The 22,531-nt window shown below is 38.9% G+C and overlaps 5 protein-coding genes, 1 non-coding gene and 1 pseudogene across 6 annotated transcripts; 4 read left to right on the top strand and 3 right to left on the bottom strand.

Annotated features, from left to right (window-relative positions):
- Window positions 1–1,323: 1,323 nt before the first annotated feature.
- LOC125575792 (probable serine/threonine-protein kinase WNK3) lies at window positions 1,324–3,865 on the bottom strand. Its single transcript, XM_048734871.1, has 8 exons — window positions 3,752–3,865; window positions 3,623–3,660; window positions 3,300–3,527; window positions 2,998–3,221; window positions 2,621–2,778; window positions 2,366–2,531; window positions 2,035–2,163; window positions 1,324–1,959 (listed from the first exon to the last, which is right to left on the bottom strand). The coding sequence occupies exons 1-8, from the start codon at window positions 3,818–3,820 to the stop codon at window positions 1,421–1,423; spliced, it is 1,551 nt and encodes a 516-aa protein (XP_048590828.1). The 5' UTR covers window positions 3,821–3,865; the 3' UTR covers window positions 1,324–1,420.
- Window positions 3,866–13,365: 9,500 nt separating this feature from the next.
- LOC106376604 (cytochrome P450 71A26) lies at window positions 13,366–15,166 on the top strand. The gene is made up of 2 exons (XM_013816695.3): window positions 13,366–14,326; window positions 14,427–15,166. The coding sequence occupies exons 1-2, from the start codon at window positions 13,394–13,396 to the stop codon at window positions 15,027–15,029; spliced, it is 1,536 nt and encodes a 511-aa protein (XP_013672149.2). The 5' UTR covers window positions 13,366–13,393; the 3' UTR covers window positions 15,030–15,166.
- Window positions 15,167–15,577: 411 nt separating this feature from the next.
- On the bottom strand, window positions 15,578–16,967 carry LOC106376606 (protein-L-isoaspartate O-methyltransferase 1). The gene is made up of 4 exons (XM_013816696.3): window positions 16,823–16,967; window positions 16,325–16,595; window positions 16,077–16,244; window positions 15,578–15,994 (listed from the first exon to the last, which is right to left on the bottom strand). Exons 1-4 carry the CDS (start codon window positions 16,826–16,828, stop codon window positions 15,744–15,746), a joined length of 696 nt encoding a protein of 231 aa, XP_013672150.2. The 5' UTR covers window positions 16,829–16,967; the 3' UTR covers window positions 15,578–15,743.
- On the top strand, window positions 16,827–17,572 carry LOC125609960. Its single transcript, XM_048781592.1, has 2 exons — window positions 16,827–16,833; window positions 17,067–17,572. The coding sequence occupies exons 1-2, from the start codon at window positions 16,827–16,829 to the stop codon at window positions 17,423–17,425; spliced, it is 366 nt and encodes a 121-aa protein (XP_048637549.1). The 3' UTR covers window positions 17,426–17,572.
- On the top strand, window positions 16,999–17,070 carry TRNAT-UGU. Its single transcript has one exon. It is a non-coding gene; the product is annotated as a tRNA-Thr (tRNA).
- A 424-nt stretch (window positions 17,573–17,996) lies between the features above and the next one.
- Window positions 17,997–19,345, top strand: LOC125609961 (annotated as a pseudogene).
- Window positions 19,315–21,361, bottom strand: BNAC03G53130D. The gene is made up of 5 exons (XM_013787191.3): window positions 21,137–21,361; window positions 20,555–20,817; window positions 20,227–20,438; window positions 19,885–20,149; window positions 19,315–19,781 (listed from the first exon to the last, which is right to left on the bottom strand). The coding sequence occupies exons 1-5, from the start codon at window positions 21,213–21,215 to the stop codon at window positions 19,455–19,457; spliced, it is 1,146 nt and encodes a 381-aa protein (XP_013642645.2). The 5' UTR covers window positions 21,216–21,361; the 3' UTR covers window positions 19,315–19,454.
- Between the last annotated feature and the right edge of the window lie 1,170 nt (window positions 21,362–22,531).

The following is a 22,531-nucleotide window of genomic DNA, read 5'->3' on the forward strand; positions in this document are numbered from 1 at the left end:
TTCGCGGTATAAACTTGCTTCTCAAATTTATCTCACGCCAGCTCAGCATCTTGCATCCACATGGTCTTCACCACTCTGCATGCCTCCAGGTGCATTCACTGACACACACACTACTTCATCAACTATTTCAATGACTACGTTAAGACACAAACTCTCAAGGGAAGATTATCTCTCTCCACCTACAGCATTTTGCATCTACATGGTCTCTACAAGTTTATATGTTTTTTTGTATTAACGCCTAATGCATCCAGTATCAGTAACTTTGTCGCCTACTTAGTCGCCTAGTTAGTAAATGATGACTATTGACATCTGGACTTGCATCTTCATGTACTCTCTTATTCATAATGAAGTTTGGGATGATAGTCTCCCACAGAGCATACCGGTTAAAGACCCGAAATTCGTTAACCTGTGGTGTGTTTTTATGTTTATTGTTAACGAGCGAAGTAATAAGGATCTAACCCTAACTAAAATGACAGTTTTTCTTGCACGATAATAGTCACAATTCCATAGTTTGCACCAAACACATTTTAATTATGGGCAATTATCAATAATAGCACATTTTGAAGTTTATGTCTCAAAAATAGCACTAGAAAAAGAAAGTCACAAAAATGACATTCATTAAAGGGTAAAATATCCCTAATACCCTTGGTTTAAAATTAAATAAACAAACAAAAATAAATAAAAATAATTAAAATAAAAATAAAAAAAAAAAGAAAAAATAATTTTTCTTTATAGTTTCAGATTATATGTTTTCAGATTCGAAATTTTTATAATTTTTTTTTGAAATTTTTTTTTTCGAAATTTTTTTTATTTTTTTTTTCAAATTTTCTTTTTATAATTTAAAAATACTTTTTGAAACTGTTTTTAAAATTTTTATTTTTTATTTTAGTATTTATTTTTTATAAAATTTTAAACCCTAATTCCAAAACTTCACCCCTTAACTCTAAACTCTAAGGTTTGGATTAATTAACCCAAGGGGTATAAGTGTATATTTACCTCTTTAATGAAACCTATTTTTGTGACTTTGAGCCTTGAGTGCTACTTTGGGAACAAAAACTTGGTTTAGTGCTATCTTAGTCTTTTTCTCTTTAATTATTGTGTAGTACTCCCTCCATTTTTTTATATATGACGTTTTAGAGAAATTTTTTTGTTCTAAATTATTTGACGTTTTCTATTTTCTATGTAAAATTTATTACTAATTAATGTTAGATGGCTAATGATATTATAGTTTCTATTTTATTATTGGTTAAATTATGGTTAGGTAAACAATTAATGATGTTTTTGTTTAGAAATTAAATGTTTCTTAATCTATGTGCACAATCCTAAAGCGTCAATCGTCATATATAAAAAAACAGAGGGAGTATAACATAATATTACAAACCAAATAGATAGAGATGTACTCATGTTGTAACAAACGAATTTAACACAGTAAGCTGTCAGAATCCATGGCTTGCAATCTGAGCAAAGCCTCTTCGCAGATCTCAGGAGGAAACTCTTTCAAAAACTCACAAACAACACGTTCTTGATCTCGATGCATCTTTTCAATCTCCTCTCTCTGTTTCCTCAATAAAGACTCAAGTTTCTCAACTACAATCCCAACTTCTTTATCATTGATGCGTCCTTTCGATGGCGACGAAAGCTTAGAATTAGAACGTTGAGCGAACGGTGAACGTGAATCTCCAGCTTTAGGAGACGACCAGACTTTTCTCCCTGAGGGAAATCTATCTAAACGCAGCGAATCAGGAGAAGATAAACATCTTTGCATGGTTGAATAATCTCCGTTAAGACCAGAAGGGATCCAATCGGGAATGTGTGAATGTATCTCTGCGTCAATCATTTTAGCGATCGTCGAGATGTCTTGATCATCGGTTAGGTCTAGTTCCTCGACCATTTCGATGGCTACTGAGAAAGATGTGTCCGTCTCTATGTTAAATGGGAAGTGTATATTACGGATTTGACCTGTATTAACATGTTACTATTATTATTATTATTATTGTCAAAAGAAAGATTCAATGATGAACAAAAGATTGAAACCTTTGGAATCGGTGATACGTAGTTTTAGGAAGATTGTGTTGAGGTCTTTACGTTGACCTTCTACGGTTAATAAACCTACCGCAGAATCTGAGGGTTTATCTTCAATTTTTCTTCCATTGCATCCGTTTTCTGTATAGAAATCATATATATAGTATATATATAAACCGAACTATTGGTTTAAAGATAGAAGTACTAGGAGATCTACAAGATCGACCTAGATGGCTAGATCCAACAGCCAAGATAAAAGAAATCATCAAAAATATTTAGAAGATATATCAAGGTTATGGTTACCTTTGTAAGATGCGACACAGAAGATATATTAAGTGATTACCTTTGTAAGATGTGACACTTTCGGTCTTTTCCTTGTAGCATTTCAGAAAAGGATCATCAAGTAGTTCCTTGGCTGACAAGCGTTCTGAGACCTTTGCGATACACTTCTCTATGAATGTTTTCACTTGCGGATCAGTAACTTTTGCAAGTGAGGCTGGTTTGATTCCCTAACAAGCATCAATAAAATGGACCGACTAAATAAATATAAGTCACATAGATTGATGTTGGGTTAGGTTTGGAGAGAAAGATCACTTACCGATGTAACTTTCTTATAAATCTGAGCTGCATTTGTACATTCGACATACGGGTACTCAAAAGTTACAAGCTCAAGCAAACACATTCCAAAGGCGTATATATCGACAAGTACATTGTAGTCCTCTTCATAGAGTTCAGGCGCCATAAATTCAGGAGTACCTTAACAATTTCAAACACATACGATTTTAGTTTTGATTGGTGACATGAGTTGCACTTTATTAAGTTTGTATAATTTAAAAATGTTACCAATCATGAATTAGTTATACTTTTTTTGAGTTTATGTTTAAGTTATAATGTATTATACTTGTTACCAATCGAAGCCATAGTTTCACAAAAGTAACTTTGAAATCTAAGAATGAACAAGCTTAGAGGACTCACCAATGACGCTATGAGCTGAGCGAGCACGATGCAGAATGGCTGCAAGCCCGAGATCTCCAATTTTAACCTCACCTTGGTTACCATTGATCAATATGTTATCGCATTTAAGATCTCTATGGATCACAGGAGGATCATGACTATGAAGATAAACAAGCCCTTCTAGAATCTGCCTTGACCATTTCTTTAGTGCTCTTAGATCAACACACTTGTGCTTCTTCCGGTACCTAAAATGTCGAGAATTCGAACTGATTAAAATTATATCAGAAACATAATCAAATATTTGAGAGAAAAGAGAATCAAACTGTCTAAGATTTCCGGAAGTGAAGACTTCGGTGATGAGATTGATGGTCATGTGTTGGTGATCGATCCAAGAAGTGTAGAATTTGATGATGCTTTTGTGTTTAAGGGTTTTGAGTAAGTGAACTTCAGAGTAAAGACGATCTAAATCCTCTGAGCTACAGAGTTTATCGTCTAGCTTAACTTGGTTCCAAGCCACTTCGATTCCTTCCAGTTGATCAAATGCTCTGTATCTGAAGAATTGCACTGATGAAAGAAAAAACATTTTTGTAACTGCGTTTTTGTTGAAAAGTTCATGCAAGAACAGAGATCTGTTAGAAAAGGATACACGTGTTTGAAAGCTCCTTTGCCTAGAACTTCATTATACTGTAAAGTGAGAAACAAGAAAGATTATAAAGGAATATTAATGGAAAAACAAAATGGTTAGAAAAGGAAAACAAAACAAAGAAGAACAGACTCGTCCATAACGACCAGTGGGATCAATCTCTACGAACTCTTCCTCGGAGTTTTCCTCGTTTTGTCTCATTCTTGAGGGTTAATAACAGCTGATTTCTTGAGAGAAGAGAAAAATTGGTCAAAGAAAAAAACGCACCTCTTTGGGAACATATTTAAAAGCACATTCTCATTATTGTTAATACTATTATTAAGCATTATTTAGCTGTTTTTGAGTATTAATTGGTTACGTAGATGTTAATTGACTTTTCTGCCATTCAAACCAAGCTTAAGCTTTTTCCAGCTACTCGTATTTAATGCTGTAGACACTGAGATCCACTGGACAAGACCACGTGGAAGAGGTGTGGGTTGTTGCTTTTTTCCCGCCCATGGATGTTTTTCTGTTAATTTTCTTGTCTTGCCTATTTATTGTCATGTGATTTTATTAATTTAGCCAATTATTTTGGTTTCTCGGTCAACTTCAAGGTGTTTCTCTTACGGGAATCAAGAAGAACTCCTTATGAATAGCAAAGTTTCCCTTTTCTTCTTCCGTAAGTCACAGTCTTGTTGCTGACTATAAAAAACTACCCTAAACTGAAAAATAAGAAGTTAAAATGGGTTCCGCAATTACAAAAGTGAGGTTAGATTTTCTCTAGTAAAGTTCTCTTATTCTCTTTTAAGAGTCTTTTTTCAAGTGTTCTTCCACATTTCTGTTAACACCATATCGAGGTTTTTTATACATATTCTTGATTGGAAGAAGCCACCAGTTCAGGGATATATTATACACAAGCACGCTCTGCAGATATGGTCATATGCTTATCTATCATCTGGATTTGGTCTGAAATTTTGTTAACATGATGTGAAAGTCTGATTTCGAATTTACCAGCTAGAGAACACCAATACTTAACAATATTCGGAGTAAACTAATCACTCAAGTTAAGCTTGCTTTTGGGACCACATCAAAGCAAACGGCTAATAAGGCAATAGGGACGAGGAAGCATGCACCTAGAAGCCATAGCTAATAGCACTGCTATAAGTAGACACTACTGGCATATGGAGAGATATAAGATAGAAACCATAAGATTGTAATGATAACTTATATGGATCAATTTATGTGGATCAATTTATGTCTCTTAGGTACTATGTAGAGCTTAGTGTGGCAGATAAAACTGATGAAGTTGTTTTCTTTGGGATTCAATGGGGGAGATGACAAAAATAACTAATATTAGAGCTCTTGAGGCTGGGCATCTTCTGGTGAGACTGAACATTGAAACATGTTTTTATCAAACATATGACTTCCACTATTTACATAATCCAGAATGGCAGTCTCAATTTGAACTGATAGGCTGCAGGTGTTGAGAACCATGTAGACAGCCAGCTTCCTTTGTTCATTGCCGCCCTTGAGGGAAAGACTTGTTGGGGAAAAGGGGGGAACGAGGCGCAGCAGAATGTAATGGCCGATCATGTTCCCTGACCTTGTGTGAACCTGTGAGGAAAATACTTTGACATGGCAGTATATAGTATAAGCAGAAACTAAATGAGACAAGCACTTTTAACGTTGGAAAACCTCCTCGATGTGAGAAGGAAAAACCAACGGGACCATGGTCCACTCAAAAATCCACTATATAAATGGGTATGAGTACAACCACGTCCTTCCTGTTCAACACCCTGAACAGAATAGAGACTCTAGCTACAAAAAGCTATCTCCACGTCCTCCGATGTCGATCTCTGGAGCATGTCCCAGGGAGAAAACGAACCTCTCTGCGATTTCATAAAACGGTTTAAGATTGTCATCGCTAGAGTTAGCAGAATAAGCGACAAAATAGCAGTCGACGCACTCCGTCAGATGCTCTAGTACAAGTCAAAGTTCAGTAAGTGGATAACTTTGGATAAGCCGCAGACGATTCAGGACACGCTCCATAAAACCGTGGACTACATAATCATCGAAGAAGAGACGAAAATCTTGTCGCAAAAACAGAGGCTGACAAAAACATCATCGAAGGATCCCAAGTCAAATCAGAAACCTAAAAGGAGAAACCCTCGTAACGAGAAAAACGTCCATCACGGGGAAGAAGAGACCCAGGGAGCGCATAACTACGCCATCACCTCTAGACCCGAGCAAAACCGGACGAAAACTAATACATGGACCCGAAATCAAAAATACGACGGAACGCCTTCTGCGACTTTCACCAGGCCCGCGGCCACTCGACCGTAAACTGCAAGGTTCTCGGTGCCAGGCTGGCTGCAAAGCTGCTCGCGGGAGAACTCATCGAAGTATCTAGCGTAAAAGATCTCGTCCGCGATTTAGACCGCCCTCCGAGAAAAGATAAGGCCCCTCAAATGGAGAACTCTCTCCAAGGGAACCAATCGGGAGAAAAGCGCGGAAGAAGGAAGGACGGAAAGGGCAACGACAATAGTCGCCGCAGAGTCAATATGATCATCGGAAGATTGTAGTACTGCAGCGATACCATCTCTGCCATCAAAGCTTATGAGCGCAAGGCTGAGACGAGTGCAAATTTGCTAACCTGGTACGCGCTTGGCGACTTCCCGAAATGAGCGATCACTTTCGACGAAGAAGAGGCCAGCGGGATCGATTAGCCCCACTGCGATCCCCTCGTGATCGATCTCTTGATAAGGGATCTCGAGGTCAGATTTCTCATCGACACAGGTAGCACGGTCAACGTCATCTTCCGCGATACTCTAAAAAGGATGACGTTGAGCTAGGAGAAGTCGTACCGTCTCCCAAACCACTAACCGATTTCGAGGGCACGAGATCTATGACTCTCCGATCGATCCCGTTGCGGTGAAAGAAGTCATGAAGATTGTCGATTTCGCAGTCGTTGACCACCCGGCCATCTACAACGTCATCATGGGCACACCTTGGCTAAACGCCATGAAAGCAGTCCTATCGACTTATCATTTAGGCATCAAATTCCCGACTCATAACGGAATCGCCGCAATCTGGGGATCCCAGACACAGTCGAGACGCTGTTTCCTGGCCGAACACAAGCTACGGAAAATCACGACCATCGCAATGGTAAAGCCTAAATGGGCAAAGCTAACTCAGACATCAACTGAAAACACTTCGGAAAAAGACAGTCCAGAATCATCGACTCAGGAAATAATTAGTTTCGGAGCCCAGCGTTTCAACCCAACTGGAGGAGAAGAACCCAGTAACAGACGTCAGTCCTGCGACTAAGGCGACCGACGCAAACGCGATAGCCGAGTAGACACACTCGCACAAACCACAGAACTACGAGATGGCTTGATCCGTGAAAGGGTACGTAGGTAGCTTGTCGAAGGACTCTTGCCACTCCCGTGCGAGTCGCAAGGCGTTGCAGATGACCTCATCGGGATTGAGTGGTCTGTTCTAAAAAGTAGATTTCTTACAACCAAATACACCAACAAACCCAAGAGAAGATATTAACCGAGATACCCATAGGAGGGAGACAAGACCACGTCAAGGATGAAACCAACATCTGATCAAAGGTGGTCGTCGTCTGAATACTGATAGGTCTCGTGGTAGGTAGGATGTTCCAGATTCATTTTGAGTAGTTGCAGTGCAGAAAGAGATGGTCGGCTGATTCTGGAGCTCCACATCGCGTACACGTAACTGGGTGTGTTAAAATTCATCTCCTCTATAAAGCTTCTTCTATAGGTAAGGCATCTTGCACTATTTTCCAGAGGAAGACTTGAATTTTTGGGGCAGTCTTGACAGACCAAATGTTTCTGATCCAGTTGAAGCTTTGAAGTCTGTCTTGGGAATTGATGAGGTTTTGTGGTTGTCTATTTTCCTCTTGTTCTTGTTGTTTGACTGTTTCGTAATATCCAGACTTGGTTGAGTAGGTTCCTGAGCTGTTCAGAGGCCATACAAACTTGTCTGTAACACCAAGCTGACTTGGTCTCATGCAGAAAATATGTTCTGCGTACGCAGGTAGCAAGCGATGGATATTCTGCTTTTCCCACTCTCCTGACCCTCGTAGCAAAAGATCAGAAACATAGATATCGAGATCATCTTCCCTTGCAGGACCTATTGGTCGTACTAGCGTCTTAGCTCTGATCCACGCTTCTTGCCATACTCTGGTGGAGTTTCTATTGCCTATAGCCTTGCCCAAACTAGGTGCAATTAGGTCTCGTCCATGGAGGAGCCCTTGCCATCCATGGGAACATGCTGTTGTCGGCTTAGCCGTAAGGAAAGAAGCCTTATGACAATATTTACCCTGTAAGACTCAAGATAAGAGACAATCCGGTTTGGTAAGGACACGCCATGATTGTTTAGCAAGGAGTGCTTTGTTGAAGAGCTAAATTTCAGCGAATCCCAGCCCTCCAATTTTTTTTCGGTTTTGAGAGCTTAGTCCATGATGTCCAATCTTTTTCTTATAATCATTCCCGTCCCACCAAAAACGAGTTAGCGCTGATTGAATTCTCTTACAGAGGCTCACCAGAAGTTGAAAGCAAGACATGGCATGTGTTAGAGAGGCTGATAAAACAGATTTCAGCATGGTCATTTTACCGGCACTCGACAGGAAGCGGTTAGACAAACTATTAGCCTGCTGTCTGATCCTGTCTACTATCGAAGTGAAGAGGTCCTTTTTTTCTCCGACCGAAGTGTTCGGGGAGGCCAATATAATTTCCCACACCTCCTTCTCTTGCTATACCGAGGCGAGATTTTACTCTAGCTCGAGTCTCCTGGGTTGTTTTCGCAGAGAAGGTGATAGATAATTTGTTGGTATTAATTGTTTGCCCGGATGCAGCTTCGTACTGTTGCAGTATCGAGTGTAAAGTGTTGGACCTTAATTCATCAGATTGCATGAGAACATCGTGTCATCCGCGAATAAAGATGGTTGACTCGAGGTGAACCCTCTGCTATCCGAATTCCAGATAACAGACCCGCCTGTTGTGCTCTTCGACATAAACCTGACAGCACCTTACTGCAGAGAATAAATAAATAGGGAAAGAACGGGTCGCCTTGCCTAATCCCCCGTGTAGGAACCACTGTGCCTTGTACTGAATCGATGACTAGGTACGAGTATGAGACTGTCCTAATGCATGCCATAATACTTGAGATCAAGATGCTGTGGAAGCCCAACCTTCCCAAAACTAGTTGGATGAAGTTCCATTCGAAGTGATCATATACCTTACTCATATCAGTCTTCACTTCCATTGAGCATTTCTTCTTGGCATTGGAGCCCTTGAAATAATGGAGGATCTCGCGTGTTATAAGAACATTATCAGAGATAGCTCTTCCCGACACAAATGCTGAGTGGGTTTAATAGATAATGCCATGGAAGATAGGTTTCAGATGCAGAGTAATGATTTTGATATCAGTACGCAGAGTAATGATTTTGATATCAGTTTGTAGACTACATTGCAGAGAGCAATGGGTCTATAATCTGAAACCAGCTTCGGGCTCTGAAACTTCGGGATAAGTTCCTGAGTTTATCCAAAAAGCTGAAATTGAGCGGACACTAGTTTTGGTCTGTGCAGACACTTGGCTCTATATGTACAAAAGTGCAAAAGAGGAGCCCCAAAAGCTTCAAAATAAAACAATACTGAAGAACTTGAAGAATCTAAAGATGCAAATGATAATCATTTTACGTCTCTTATGCCTAGTAATCTTCATTACAATTCTCTTCTTGACGAAAGGGGAAAGAAGCAATACACCATCATCACCACCTAGACTTCCCTTGATCCAAAACCTCCATAAGCTCGGCCACCATCGTCACAAATGTTGGGGTCAAAAACGGACACGACGAAGTTAATATCCAAGTATACGTAAAAATCAGCATGAACATTTTTACGAAAAGTAATCTTCGTAAAGAAATCTCTACGAAGAAATTTGCGGTGAAATCTTGCACTAATCTCAGTTGATTCATCGAAACTAAACACCCATAGTCCAAGAACACTTTCATAAAACGTCATAAAAGGATCCAAAGAAGGTCGCCACGTAGCGACCGGTCCGCGAAAGAGCCGGTCGCTACGTAGCGACTGACCAAGCCATTCGGTCAGTTGCTACGTAACGACCGACCAAGCCACTCGGTCGGTCGCGACGTAGCGACCGACCCGCGAACGAGTCGGATTCTTCAAACAAGTCTGGAAGGTAAAGCCTTGTGTATATAGATTTATTACCCTTTATCTCTCTATTTTCAAAATATAGATTATAGATAGAATAAAAAAAAATATTATTATATATTTATTATTATTATAGAGACTTATTAGGAAGAAATTCGAACATGACTTAGTGGCTACAACCATTAAGGCTTGTTTCATAAGAATTTTATAGGTAAATGATTAGAATATGACTTGGTGGCTACAACCATTAAGACTTGCTTCACAAATAATACTAGGATATATGTCAAAAAGAAGTGAACATGACTTGGTGGCAACCACCATTAAAGCTTGATTCCTGGAAGCTTGTCCAATCTTGGTCAATGATCTTGCTAATATAAGCAGACTTTGATTAGGAGAGAAAATTAGTAGAGAGAGAGGATAGGAACTAATGTTTACATGTAGGTCTAGATACTTGTTTGAGAATCCTTGCATCATGTGATCGATATTCCCAAGGTAAAGCCTTCACTTTTATTTTATGCTAAGAAATGAGGTTGGTAGAGGGGAATGAAAGACAAGATTTGCTAAGTTGTTGGATAGATGAATTTGGTTGCTAAGCTAAGATGTAGTATAATGTGCTTTTGTGATTAGGATTTCTTAGATGTAGATTGCAGTATTATAGAGGTGATGGTTCTAAGTTTTAAATCATTTGAGTCCCTGCTGTTTTTAAAACTTATTTCAGAGAGCTGTCTGTTTGTTTTGCTTGAGGACAAACAAAATGGTAAGTCTGGGGGAGTTGATAGACTATGGATTTGACTCATTTTTTATCCATAGTTTATAGGTGTTTTTACTAATAATTATTATATTATAGAGTATATTTATTATATTTATAAGATCAGAAGTGTTTTGCAGATAAGTGATGATTTTGGAGCGTTTTGGAGATATTTGGAGCAAGCACCTGAGATGACTATCAAGCTCGACATACGGTCGATATTGGAGAGTTAGAATCGATCGATACGCATGACTTGGTATCGATCGACAGCGAAGCGCGCAGAAAGCCCGTTTGGTCACAGACGACTTGAAGCCCAAGACTTCACCATTTTACAAGATTATCCCTGACGAGTTTTACCATAATTATATAAGCTTTGCCGCCTTGATAGAGGAAAAGTGTTCTTTCCGTGTGTTTTCCTTGTGCTTTCATTGTTTTACTATTTTCACAGCAAATGTTTTTTAGGATTTTGATAGATTGGAGAGAAGATCCAAAATTATAATTTGTGATTGGAACTCCAATGATATCTATTTACTATTCTAATGAAGTTTTTATACTTAACTACTGTTATGAATTGCTTAGCCATGTCTGAGTAGTTCCATTGTTAGATTTTAGGGTTTAAATAGGTTAGGTGGGATTAGCCTCAACTATAGATTGTGAGTTGTGATAATCATCTTTAGGATTGTTCATTAATGCATGTGTCTAGATTAGCTACCTAGAACATGTCCTTGGATTGATTGATAAAAGCGAGAGCTTTATTCTCATCCTGAAAACATTCTAATAGAGCTATGTTTCTTGCTATGAGCAAGACGAGAGCTGATCTAGTGAGTTTAGTAAGCCTTCATTCAACCTGCGCATAAAGCTTGACTAGAGCGCGTCGATCAATATCACACTTGAATAATCGATCGACGGTGCAAAAGGTGTATCAATCGATATCCCAATAGGATTACAGATCGAGACTTTCTATTGATCAATATAACGAGAGTTGAGATCATAAATCTAGTTAATAGACAAGTTAATACATGCGAGAGCTGATTGACTAGTTGATCAAAGTAGTTGAGCTTTACATTATCATGCATGCAACTCATTAGGCATTTGTAGGATTATAATCCCAATTTTTCTGAATAAAAACCCTAATTCTAGCTTTTTCCTTTTTAAGCACCAAAACCCCAAACCTCCTATTGAACAAACACTTGTTCAATATAAAACTGCAATTTACATTTAAAACTCTAAAAACATTCTTGCTTAACAAATCATATTAGAATCTTTAGTTTCCCTAGCTCCCTGTGAATTCGATCCCTAAGTACTACAACTCGACCTCTTATTTGAGAGAGTATAAATCACTCCTTAGGGTAATTCAAGTGGTATCAGCGACCGACCAATCCTTTCGTTTGGTCGCTACGTAGCGACCGATCCAGCGCGGACCAGGTCGCTATGTAGCGACCAAACTGTCTTGGACATCGATCAACGGGTACGACCCAAATCCGTGCATTCTCGTCTTTTCCTCAATGCTAGCTCCCATGTACCACAGCCATATCATTTCTCACATCACTCCGATCAAAGTTACCGTTGAAACTTTGCGATAAAAACCGCGAGAACTTGTTTTTGTCGAAAAGAAAAATCGTAACAAACGTTTCATGTCAAAAGACGGCCCAACGAGGTCTAAAACGCGACTACAAGCCCACTTACGATTCTTTAAGAATGAGTTCGTAGATACTATGGCGGTTTATGTTTTTATTTTATAAAAACATAATAATAATAAAAGATAAGTTTCCGCAGAAAAAATGTTTAGTTTCCGCGGATAAACATGAAGATCGGAAAAAATAGAATATCTCTATTTTTCACTTAAGACGGCTTAAGGGCAGGAAGGGAAAAGCTAAAACCGACCTTGGAAGACTATATAAGGAGTCCTAGGCAAGAGGCACAAAAGAGAACTTTTTTCAGAGGAAACTTAGCACTTAGAGCAATTTTAGGCAACTTTCTATTTTTGTTATTCGAGCTGCGACTCAATTGGGTCTTGCAGTCTTAGGGTTTAGAACTAGGAATCTCGCCGATAGCTCTCGTAGCTCAGGCTCTTACCTTGTTGTAACGCTCAAACGCGGATTCGAAATAAGATCTATTTTGCTCTCTTTTCGATTTCTTATTTTTCTCGTCTTTATTTCTTGTTCTGATTGCTTGGTATGTGGTTTAGCAGATATTCAGCACTTCTGGGAAATTAGGATTTTCCTAAATTTCTTTATTTAAACGGAAATCGACAGTGTGAATTTTGGTTCCCACAACAAACTAATAGGATGATCGAACTAAATATAGCTAAAAATAATATGATTGTAATATACTGAAAACCAAAATAAATTATGATTCAGTTCAAATACAACCTATACCAAAAAGAAAAATTGAATTAATCTGAATTGTTATACATAAAATCACATATTTGGTTGAGATAACAAAATAATTTAATTCAGTACAACATTCTCTTTATTTTTCATACATATAAAGTATAAATTTTAAAAATTAATCCACAAGTGGACTCAGTTAACTATAATTTGATTATTCTATCTTTATATCAGTATTGGAGAGTCACCTAGTGAATTTTATATAGAATAATATTTTTTATTCTAACATTAACTAATTTTTTATAAAAGTGTATATTTGCTTTTCAAATATTCAAAACATATATAGAAAATTCATGTACAAAGACGTCCCTTCGTAAAACTGAAAACGGTTTTTTTCTGTGGTCTTCAATTAATCAAAACTAAAACTTAGAAGAATAATAGATCACTAGATTTTTTTTTTTGTGTAATATAAATCATATAATATTTAGGGAAATTGAGCGGACACTAGTTTTGGTCCATGGCTCTATATATGTACAAAAGGGCAGAACACCAGAAGCTTCACAATAAAACAATACTGAAGAACTTGAAGAAGCCAGACATGCAAATGATGATCATGATACTTCTCTTATGCTCAGTAATCATTACCATTCTTTTCTTCACGAAAGGGGGAAAAAGCAACACACCATCATCACCACCTAGCCTTCCCTTGATCGGAAACCTCCATCAGCTGGGGCACCATCCTCACCGATCACTATGCTTCCTCAGCCACCGTTATGGTCCTCTTATGCTCCTTCACTTCGGTAGCGTCCCCGTTCTCGTAGTCTCTTCGATGGAGGCGGCGAAAGAAGTTTTGAAGACGCACGACCGCGTGTTTGCAAGCCGTCCACGGTCTAAAATCTTCCAAAAGCTTCTTTACGATGGACAAGATGTGGCCGCAGCTCCTTATGGAGAGTATTGGAGGCAAATGAAAAGTGTATGCGTCCTCCATCTCCTAAGCAACAAAATGGTACGTTCCTTCCGAAACGTGAGAGAAGAAGAGATGAGTCTGATGATGGAAAAGATCCGGAAAGCAAGTTCTTTACCGGTGAATCTAAGCGAGCTCTTAGCAAATTTAACGAACGATGTGATATGTAGAGTTGCTTTGGGAAGGAAGTATGGCTGTGAAACGGATTTTAAGGAGTTAATGGAAAGGCTGACAAGGCTATTGGGGGTGTTTAGTGTCGGGACTTATGTCCCGTGGCTTGCATGGATAGATTGGATCCGAGGTCTGGATAGTCAGCTAGAAAAGTTAAGAAATGATGTTGATGAGTTTTTGGAGAGAGTTTTACAAGATCATGAAGATGGTGACGGAGGAGACAGGACTGATTTTGTGGATGTATTACTCAAGATTCAGAGAGAGAAAAGCGTTGGGTTTGACATCGACCGAGTCAGCATAAAGGCAATCATCTTGGTTAGGGGAAGAAACATACTATCTCAAATGATACTTGTTCAGATTCAGTGATGTTATAGTATATAATTATAGTTACTATTTATTTGTTTTTGGTTATCAGGATGTTTTTGTAGGTGGTACGGACACATCTTACACCCTTATGGAATGGGTAATGACCGAGCTTCTACGTCACCCCGAATGTCTTAGAAGACTTCAAGAAGAAGTCCGTACAATTTGTAAGGGAAAATCAAGCGTATTAGAAGAAGAAGATATTCAAGACATGAACTACTTAAAAGCTGTGATCAAAGAGACACTAAGGCTACATCCTCCACTTCCATTGATGGTTCCTCATGAATCAACACATGATGTCAGATTAAGAAATTACCGCATACCTGCCGGTACACAGGTAATGATCAATGCATGGGCAATCGGGAGAGAGGTTGAGACATGGGGACCAGACGCGGAGGAGTTTAGACCGGAGAGGCATTTACATTCATCTGTTGATTTCCGGGGTCAAGATTTTGAGCTGATTCCATTTGGAGCAGGGAGAAGGATTTGCCCAGCTATATCATTCGCTGTGGTGTTGAATGAGGTGGTTTTAGCTAACTTAGTGCATCAGTTTGGGTGGATATCTACAGAAGATCAGGCCGAAGTTGCTGAGTCAACTGGTATTGCAATTCACCGCATGTTCCCTCTTTATGCCATTGCATCATCTACTTCTTGACTTGGGAATTATGTATATATGTTTTATTATGTTATGTATTGCATCACCATCATCATCCCTTTGCTCATTTGAAACTCTTATTAGCAAAGAGTGTCTTCCAGATTATATTCTTAAAGTAACTAGATATTATCAGTATCCTCAATGTTGGGCTCCAACATATATAATCATCATCATCGTGGCAAACTCAGACCATCCATGCATTGCATATATTTAAAACAATAAGAACTTATTAAAGGAGCGTTGATGGATCCTGATTGAGTAAAAGATGTAGGCTCTGGATATAGAGATACAGAGCATAAATTCATGGTAATAAGTAGAATCTGTGTGAGACTGTGAAGAAAGCTCAGATGGTTACCCAAGTAGAGACTATTCGTGTGCAGACAAGATGTCATATTAAGAGATTAACACATACCTCCTGATGTGCGAGAGAAGCATTTAGTTCAGTCTGTTGAATGAGGTGAGACAATGTTGCTGTGAATCAAGCGGTAGTGTGATTCACCGCATGTTCCGACTTTACGCTGCCATTGCATCATCTACTACTCGACTACTTAATAAAACGCTTAGTATTTTATTTATGTTCAACAATAAACATGTTTACTCATTTGTAACTCTAACAAGCAAAGACATCCTTGAGATTATGTTCTTGAGTAACAAGGTGAGTTTAGAAAACCAAGTGAAGCAAACATGATCCATAGTTCTACATAACAAGCATCATCACTCCCCTCTCAATTGGGCTTCACGGCTAGTCAAAGGAACATAACGTACTGATGTTTCGCTCCTGATGCTAACCGAACCATCTGAGTTCTTATCCACAACTTGAAGATCTTGGAATAAATTCCCAACGGGGATCACCAGTCTCCCACCAGGTTTCAGTTGATCAATCAATGCTTCTGGGATCTCCGGTGCGGCTGCTCCCACATGAATAGCATCATAAGGTGCAAACTCAGCCCATCCTTGCCTTCCATCTATTTTTGAAACAAACAACAGCTCATTGTTAAAAAAAACATAAAGCAAATCTCGAAAACTTTGAACTGAACTGAACCTCACCGCCAACATGAATAGCCAGAGATCCTTGTTTCAGCAATGGCGAAGCAGCAGCACTCGCTTCAATGTTCTTGACGGAAGAAGCCACCAATTCAGGGATGTGCTCCACACCAATAGCACGACCTTCGGATCCAACCATAACCGCAAAGCACGCTGTTAAGTACCCGGTTCCTATCAAGATTAACCATATCATCATCAGAAAGAAAGCAAGCAGAGCCCAAAATCTAAAACTGAAATGTAAAGAAACAAACCAGAGCCGACATCAAGAACACGCATCCCTGGTTTGAGATTCTTGTCGAGGAGTTGAAGGCACATTGCGTGCATATGAGGAGCTGATATGGTCACGTTATAGCCAATAGACAAGGGACTATCGACGTAAGCGTAAGAAGGGTCTGGTACAAAGAGGCCTCTGTCGACAGCCTCCATAGCTTTAGCGACATCATCAGACGTAATCACACCATGGCTTTGAAGATTCTCCACCATAGCTTTGTTCTTGTTGATACTGTTTGGGCTCCAGAATTGCTACAACAACAACAACAACAACAACATCAAGTCATGAGCATCGGAGTTTAAATCAATCGATTGTGTCTACATCTATCTCTCCTGAATAACACACTGATGATCCATCGAAACTTATGAAATCAAATGAAACTTTTTTGCAGAATTATCAAGTTTTTGATCGATTAGAGGTCCATGGAAATTCACAATTACATCTCTAGAGATTCGGACCACTAAGAGGGAAAAAGTACCTTCATGTTGTGTGAGAGAAAGCTTCCCGTGACTTGTGACTTGAGAGAGAGAGAGAGAGAGAGACTTCAGTCGTTTTGCAGAAAACGCATAATAGCGGAAACTGCACGCAATAAAAAGGGAATATCGTGCGCGTACGTTTGGACTAATATATACAACAAGCAATCTTGAAAAGGTTGCCCTTATAGCTCAGTGGTAGAGCGTCAGTCTTGTAAACTGAAGGTCCGTAGTTCGATCCTGCGTGAGGGCAACGATTATATTTTTCCACACGTTTATTGAATTTTATGCACCGATTTCTGAGGAATCAATCATGTTTAAGAGCGATTCCGAGGCTCAGTCCCAGTCTTATACCACATCAGAAGCCTTGCATCGTCGATCCAGTTTCTCTTGCTAATTCCGTGATTACGGTCCCCGATGAGCCTCTGCGGTTTTACTACCCTACTTTTCCAATCGGGTACGGGTTTAAGTTCCCGACTATGGTTCATGGTTCGGGTCTAGTCGATATGGTGCCGTTCACTGAGGCGGTGGTGGTTTACGCTGATAGTGTGAAGAAGAAGAAGATGAACAAGCATAAGTACAGGAAGGCTCAAGGTCGCAAATCTTAAGAGCTTCCTCAACATATTTGTTTTGAATTAGATCGATAATAATGTTACAAAGTATTGATTAAAGTCTTTTGTTTTGCTAAGTGCTCACCCATTTCCACACAGTTGCAATGTTAGTTCTATGTTGTAGCTCCAACCTATTTGAATCTTCCGGACTTGAAATTGTAGCTTCAAAGATCCTCTCTTTTCTTTCTTGCATTGTCTCCTAGTATTGGTTTGTTTCTTCTCGATGTCTTCACCTAATCAGGAGCCTCTTTCCTGCGTGTCTAGCGGTTTCGCTTCCGGTTGATTTTGATATTGAACAGGGTATTTTTCGAATTTTTCATCATGTTGTTGTGCTACTTTCATTTTTATTGTGTTTTACTCGTTTTGATTATTTTCTACGTGACTGAAAACAGGAAGCATATCCACATATCAGTTCGCCGGTGTTAGACCCTTTGGATGATTACAAAAAAGATCTGTAGTATCCATCATCGACGAATACTTTAGTTCTGGGGATGTGGCGTAAGACCTCAGAGAAATTGGTCTGAGCGAGTACCATCCTTACTTTGTCAAGCGACTTGTTTCCATTGCCATGGACAGGAACCATAAGGAGAAGGAGAAGGAGAAAGAGAAGGCTTCTAGGTTGTATGCTGATGTTGTTTCACCTGATCAAATCAGGGTTGGGTTTATAAGATTTATTGAGTCGGTCGGTGATCTTGCTCTGCACATACCTGATCTCCTTGCTTTGTTTATTGCCCGAGCCATCGTAGATGAAATCCTTCCTCCTGTTTTTCTAGCTAGAGCAAACAAGACTCTACCTGAATCCTCTGAAGGGTTTCAAGTTATCTTAACTGTGGAGAAGAGCTATCTCTGGGCTCCTCACCACGCGGAGCTTGTGGAGAACAGATGGGGTGGGAGCACTCTCGTTACGGTTGAAAGAAAAAAAAAAACAGAAAAACAGAAATGTTTAGGAATACGTGGAGAACGGTGACACTCGTGCAGCTTGTAGGTGCATCAGAGAGCTAAGCGGCTCTTTTTTCCATCACGAGGTCGTGAAGAGGTCTTTGGTTCAAGCCATGGAGTCTCCAACCCTTGATGCTAAAACTGTTGAAAGAAGCTGCCGAGGAAGGTCTCATCAGTTCGACTCAAATGGCTAAAGGCTTCTCCCATGTAGAAGAGAGTCTTGATGAAAAGCTAAGACGTTACAAGAGTACTTCCTCTCGGATGACATCCCTGAGCTCTCATCCCAAGTCTTGAAGACTTAGGATCACCTGAATATAACTCAGTGTTCCTAAAGAAGCTCATGGAGATGTTCTCAACAGGAGATTTCATAAACGGATTCATCTTGCTCGCAGAAGACACAGCGTTAGACATCTTAGACGCATCAGACGCACCATGTCGTGGCTCCGCTTAACCTGGAAGAGATCTCAAGCAGCTTACCTCCAAAGTCAACCGGAAGCGAAACCGCTAGACACGCAGGAAAGAGGCTCCTGAGAAGCTGGGGTGGAGGAACCGGCTGGGCGGTGGAAGATGCTAAAGACAAGATCTGGAAACTTCTGGAAGAATACGAAACAGGAGGAGTAGTGTCCTCAGTGCATACGTGATCTAGGGATGCCGTTTTTCAACCACGAGAGCTTTGGTGATAGCCATGGAGAGGAAGAAGGATGGGATGCTAAATCTCTTGGAGGAGTGTTTTGCTCAAGGGATTATTACAACTAACCAAATGACTAAAGGGTTTGGTCGTGTCAAAGAGAGCCTTGATGACTTGTCTTTGGACATTCCTAATGCTAAATGGCTAGTACACAACGGTTGTGGCTGTCCTGCTCCAGATTCCTGACCTGATTCTGCGTATCTCTGTCTATTATGGTATACGTAGATATGTATTGTGGAGTTGATTCAAGAATGGGATGTTTGTATTGTTAAGGTGTTCTTTTTTACTTATTTTACTTGTAGAAAATTACATGCAGAAAGTATCTTACTGAGTCTGAGATTCAGAAAATATAAGTAGAAGCAATTTGCTTAACCTTAGAAGATATAAACCCACAGTGACTCAAGCAGAAGCTTCTCTACTCTCAGGTACCTCTTCCTCCCCAACTAGAAGTGACTTGGTGATCTTATCAGTCAAACCTTCCACATAAGGTAACAAATGTCCTGATCCAGAGAGTTCATGGTAATGAATCCATGGAAGCTTTGATGCGATGTAGCGCTGAAGCTTCACTGGCACAAACCTATCCTCATCGCCATGCCATAGGTGAACCGAACCATTGTTGTTAGGGAATGGATCTTCAAGGTCTAACGGATCAAACTCCCAGCTTGAAAATCCAACTTTCAAATCTCTGTGTATGCTTTCGTATTCACCCTGTTGTCTTATGTATGCCTGAACCAAAAAAAACACACATCATTTTGAATCAAAATCATCTTCTCAAAAGTGTTGCAGTATGTACCAAACCACACCAAGATTTTGTATATGTTCCTTGTACCAGATTTGGTCTGAAGCCTCCGAGCTTAGACACGACCTCCATGTCCTGACGGGAGAAAATAACCGGGTTACCAGAAATCACATTGGAGAATGGGAACCATTTCTGAGTGTTCCACCAATATGTAAGCCAAGGAGCATGGTGAGCCACTCTAAGAGCCCACTGATCTGCAGGAGACGTTGAAGAGAAAGCTTCTCTTGTTATGTCTCTCGGTAAGTTTCTCCACCAGTAGTTAATCACCGGTCCTAAAAGCGCCGCTCCTGCTAACCTGTTAACGAAAGAAAACCACCCTTCAAACACATGTCATAAATGTAATCAGACACAAGACAGTCTTGACTAAAGTACCTGTGAGGAATGTACTTAAGGCATGTCCATGTGATTTCACCACCCATGGAGAGACCAACCACATAGAAGTTAGGTCCTAGTCCCAACCCATCAGCCAGCTCTTCTATATCCAATGCTATGCTTCTTGGTGATCGATTCGGGTCAGGATCACTCTCTCCATAACCAGGACGGTCAAAAGACACAGTGTATATCCTCAACTCCTCCACAAGAGCCTAAAGTTATTCACAAATATACATTTTTTATAACTCATTACCTTACCCAAAGACAGAAGCTTTGATGTTTTCACATTTCATCAAAGAATCAACCAATGGAGGATAAGGGATTTTACCTGAGATAAGAACTGAGGGAAAGGCGAATCGAGCATACAAGAATCAAACCCGTGGATGTATATGATCTTGAACTTGGCTTCATCTCTAGGGAATCCGAATTCCTTGTAAGCCAAGTGTCTTCCGTCTCTCAGTTTGATCCTAGGCCATGTCACGGCGGCTCCGCTGGTAGAGCCTATAGTTCTCGGGGTTGGTGGTTGGATTGCTTTATAAAACCATGCCAAAGATCCGACTATAACTACCAGGAGAATGGTCTTGAAGATGTCTGCATTATAGAGGAACCAAGAATTTTTAATAACATTTCACAATTTTGGAATGCATAGTATGACCTAAAAACTTGTTTCTTGGCTAATAAGTTAACTTGGATAGACAATTATTGAGTTGCTTTTTATGTGAACATTATTGGATGCATTTTCACAGATTTTCCATGTGAATGAAAGACAAAAAGAAATATTCTAGTTTAACAAAGATTATAATATCTACTTCAAAATGCAGAGTAAGTGATAGAGTCTCAGATTTTATTTCACAAGTGAGATCAAATATTAACAAAAACTTAATAAAGATGAAAGTAAGATTTTTATCACCAGAAGAAGATCTTGCTTGAGTGTGAGATCTTGTAGAAGCTTCAGATTTGTTCTTCTTATCTCTTCCTTCTCTACACATTCTTCTCTCAATCTTTTTTCTTGGAAAATTTTTCCACTATAATAACAAGAGAAATAGTTTGATAACCGAACAAGAGTGGAATAGTTTGGTGATGTGTAGGCTTCAACTTGCCTCTTTGTGATCTTTTGTCTTTTACAAATAGATGAATTCATTGTAACTCTTAATTGGATTTTAGTACACTTTCTTTTGCAAAATTGGTAAACCTGCAGAAAAGTAAAGAAATATGGACACGTACGTAACATTCCACTTTTCCATCACGAGTTGTCTAATTAGTAATAAGGATAGGAACTTGGAATACTCAACCATCAAAGTCCTCAAATTTTGTGTTTTAGTTGAGAAAATAAACATTTAATTTCCCAACTATTTATAATGATTTATTCTTAGGTCCACCCCTAGGCAACCAATAGGATTGTTTTATTTTATATTTGATATCTTTTGAAAAAGGAAACAGAATATTGTCAAATTATATTATGTTTTTAAAATTAAAAGTAAAAAAAAAATAGTAATAATTACAAAAAAAAATATTTTACGTCGTCAGCATAACATTAAACCCTAAATTATAATCCCTAAACCCTTAATCCTAAACCCTAAACCCTTGGATAAACCCTAAATTCTAGGATAAATCCTAAACTCTAGGATAAATCCTAAACTCTAAATCAAAATCACTATACACTAAAACATTCAAGCGTTTAGGGTTTAGGGTTTTAGTGTTTTTTATTTAGAGTTTAGGATTTATCCAAGGGTTTAGGGTTTACCCAAGGGTTTAGGGTTTACCCAAGGGTTTAGTGTTTATCCACGGGTTTAGGGTTTAGGATTTAGGGTTTAGCGATTAGGATTTAGGGTTTAGTGTTTTGTTGAGAACATTAAAAATATTTTTTTTTTAAATTTTTTTTCTGTAACTATTATTTTTTTTACTTTTTTATTTTAAAAACATAATATAATTTGAGAATATTTTGTTTCATTTTTTAAAAGATATCAAATTTAAAATAATGAAATCCTATTGGTTGGTGAACCTAGAGGTTCACCCTAGGGGGTGAACCCAAGAATGACTCATAAATTGGTAAATTTTTAGAAGTGATAAATAAATAAAAAGCATAAATGAGTTTTTTTCATTAAAATCTATGAAAACTTTTAAAACAGTATGAGATATTCTTTTAACAGATAAATCTAGTCAAATTTGTACTTATAAACATGTGAAGAAGGGCTTCTTCCTAGACTCTCTTAACATTTTTGTGAATGTCTCTAACAAGTTGCTTAGGTTGTCATTCAACATAATACAAGCTCGAAGAAGGTCCAAAACCATGTTGTTACTTGTT

The sequence above is a fragment of the Brassica napus genome, chromosome A6, assembly GCF_020379485.1.
Source record: "Brassica napus cultivar Da-Ae chromosome A6, Da-Ae, whole genome shotgun sequence".
Lineage (NCBI taxonomy): Eukaryota > Viridiplantae > Streptophyta > Magnoliopsida > Brassicales > Brassicaceae > Brassica > Brassica napus.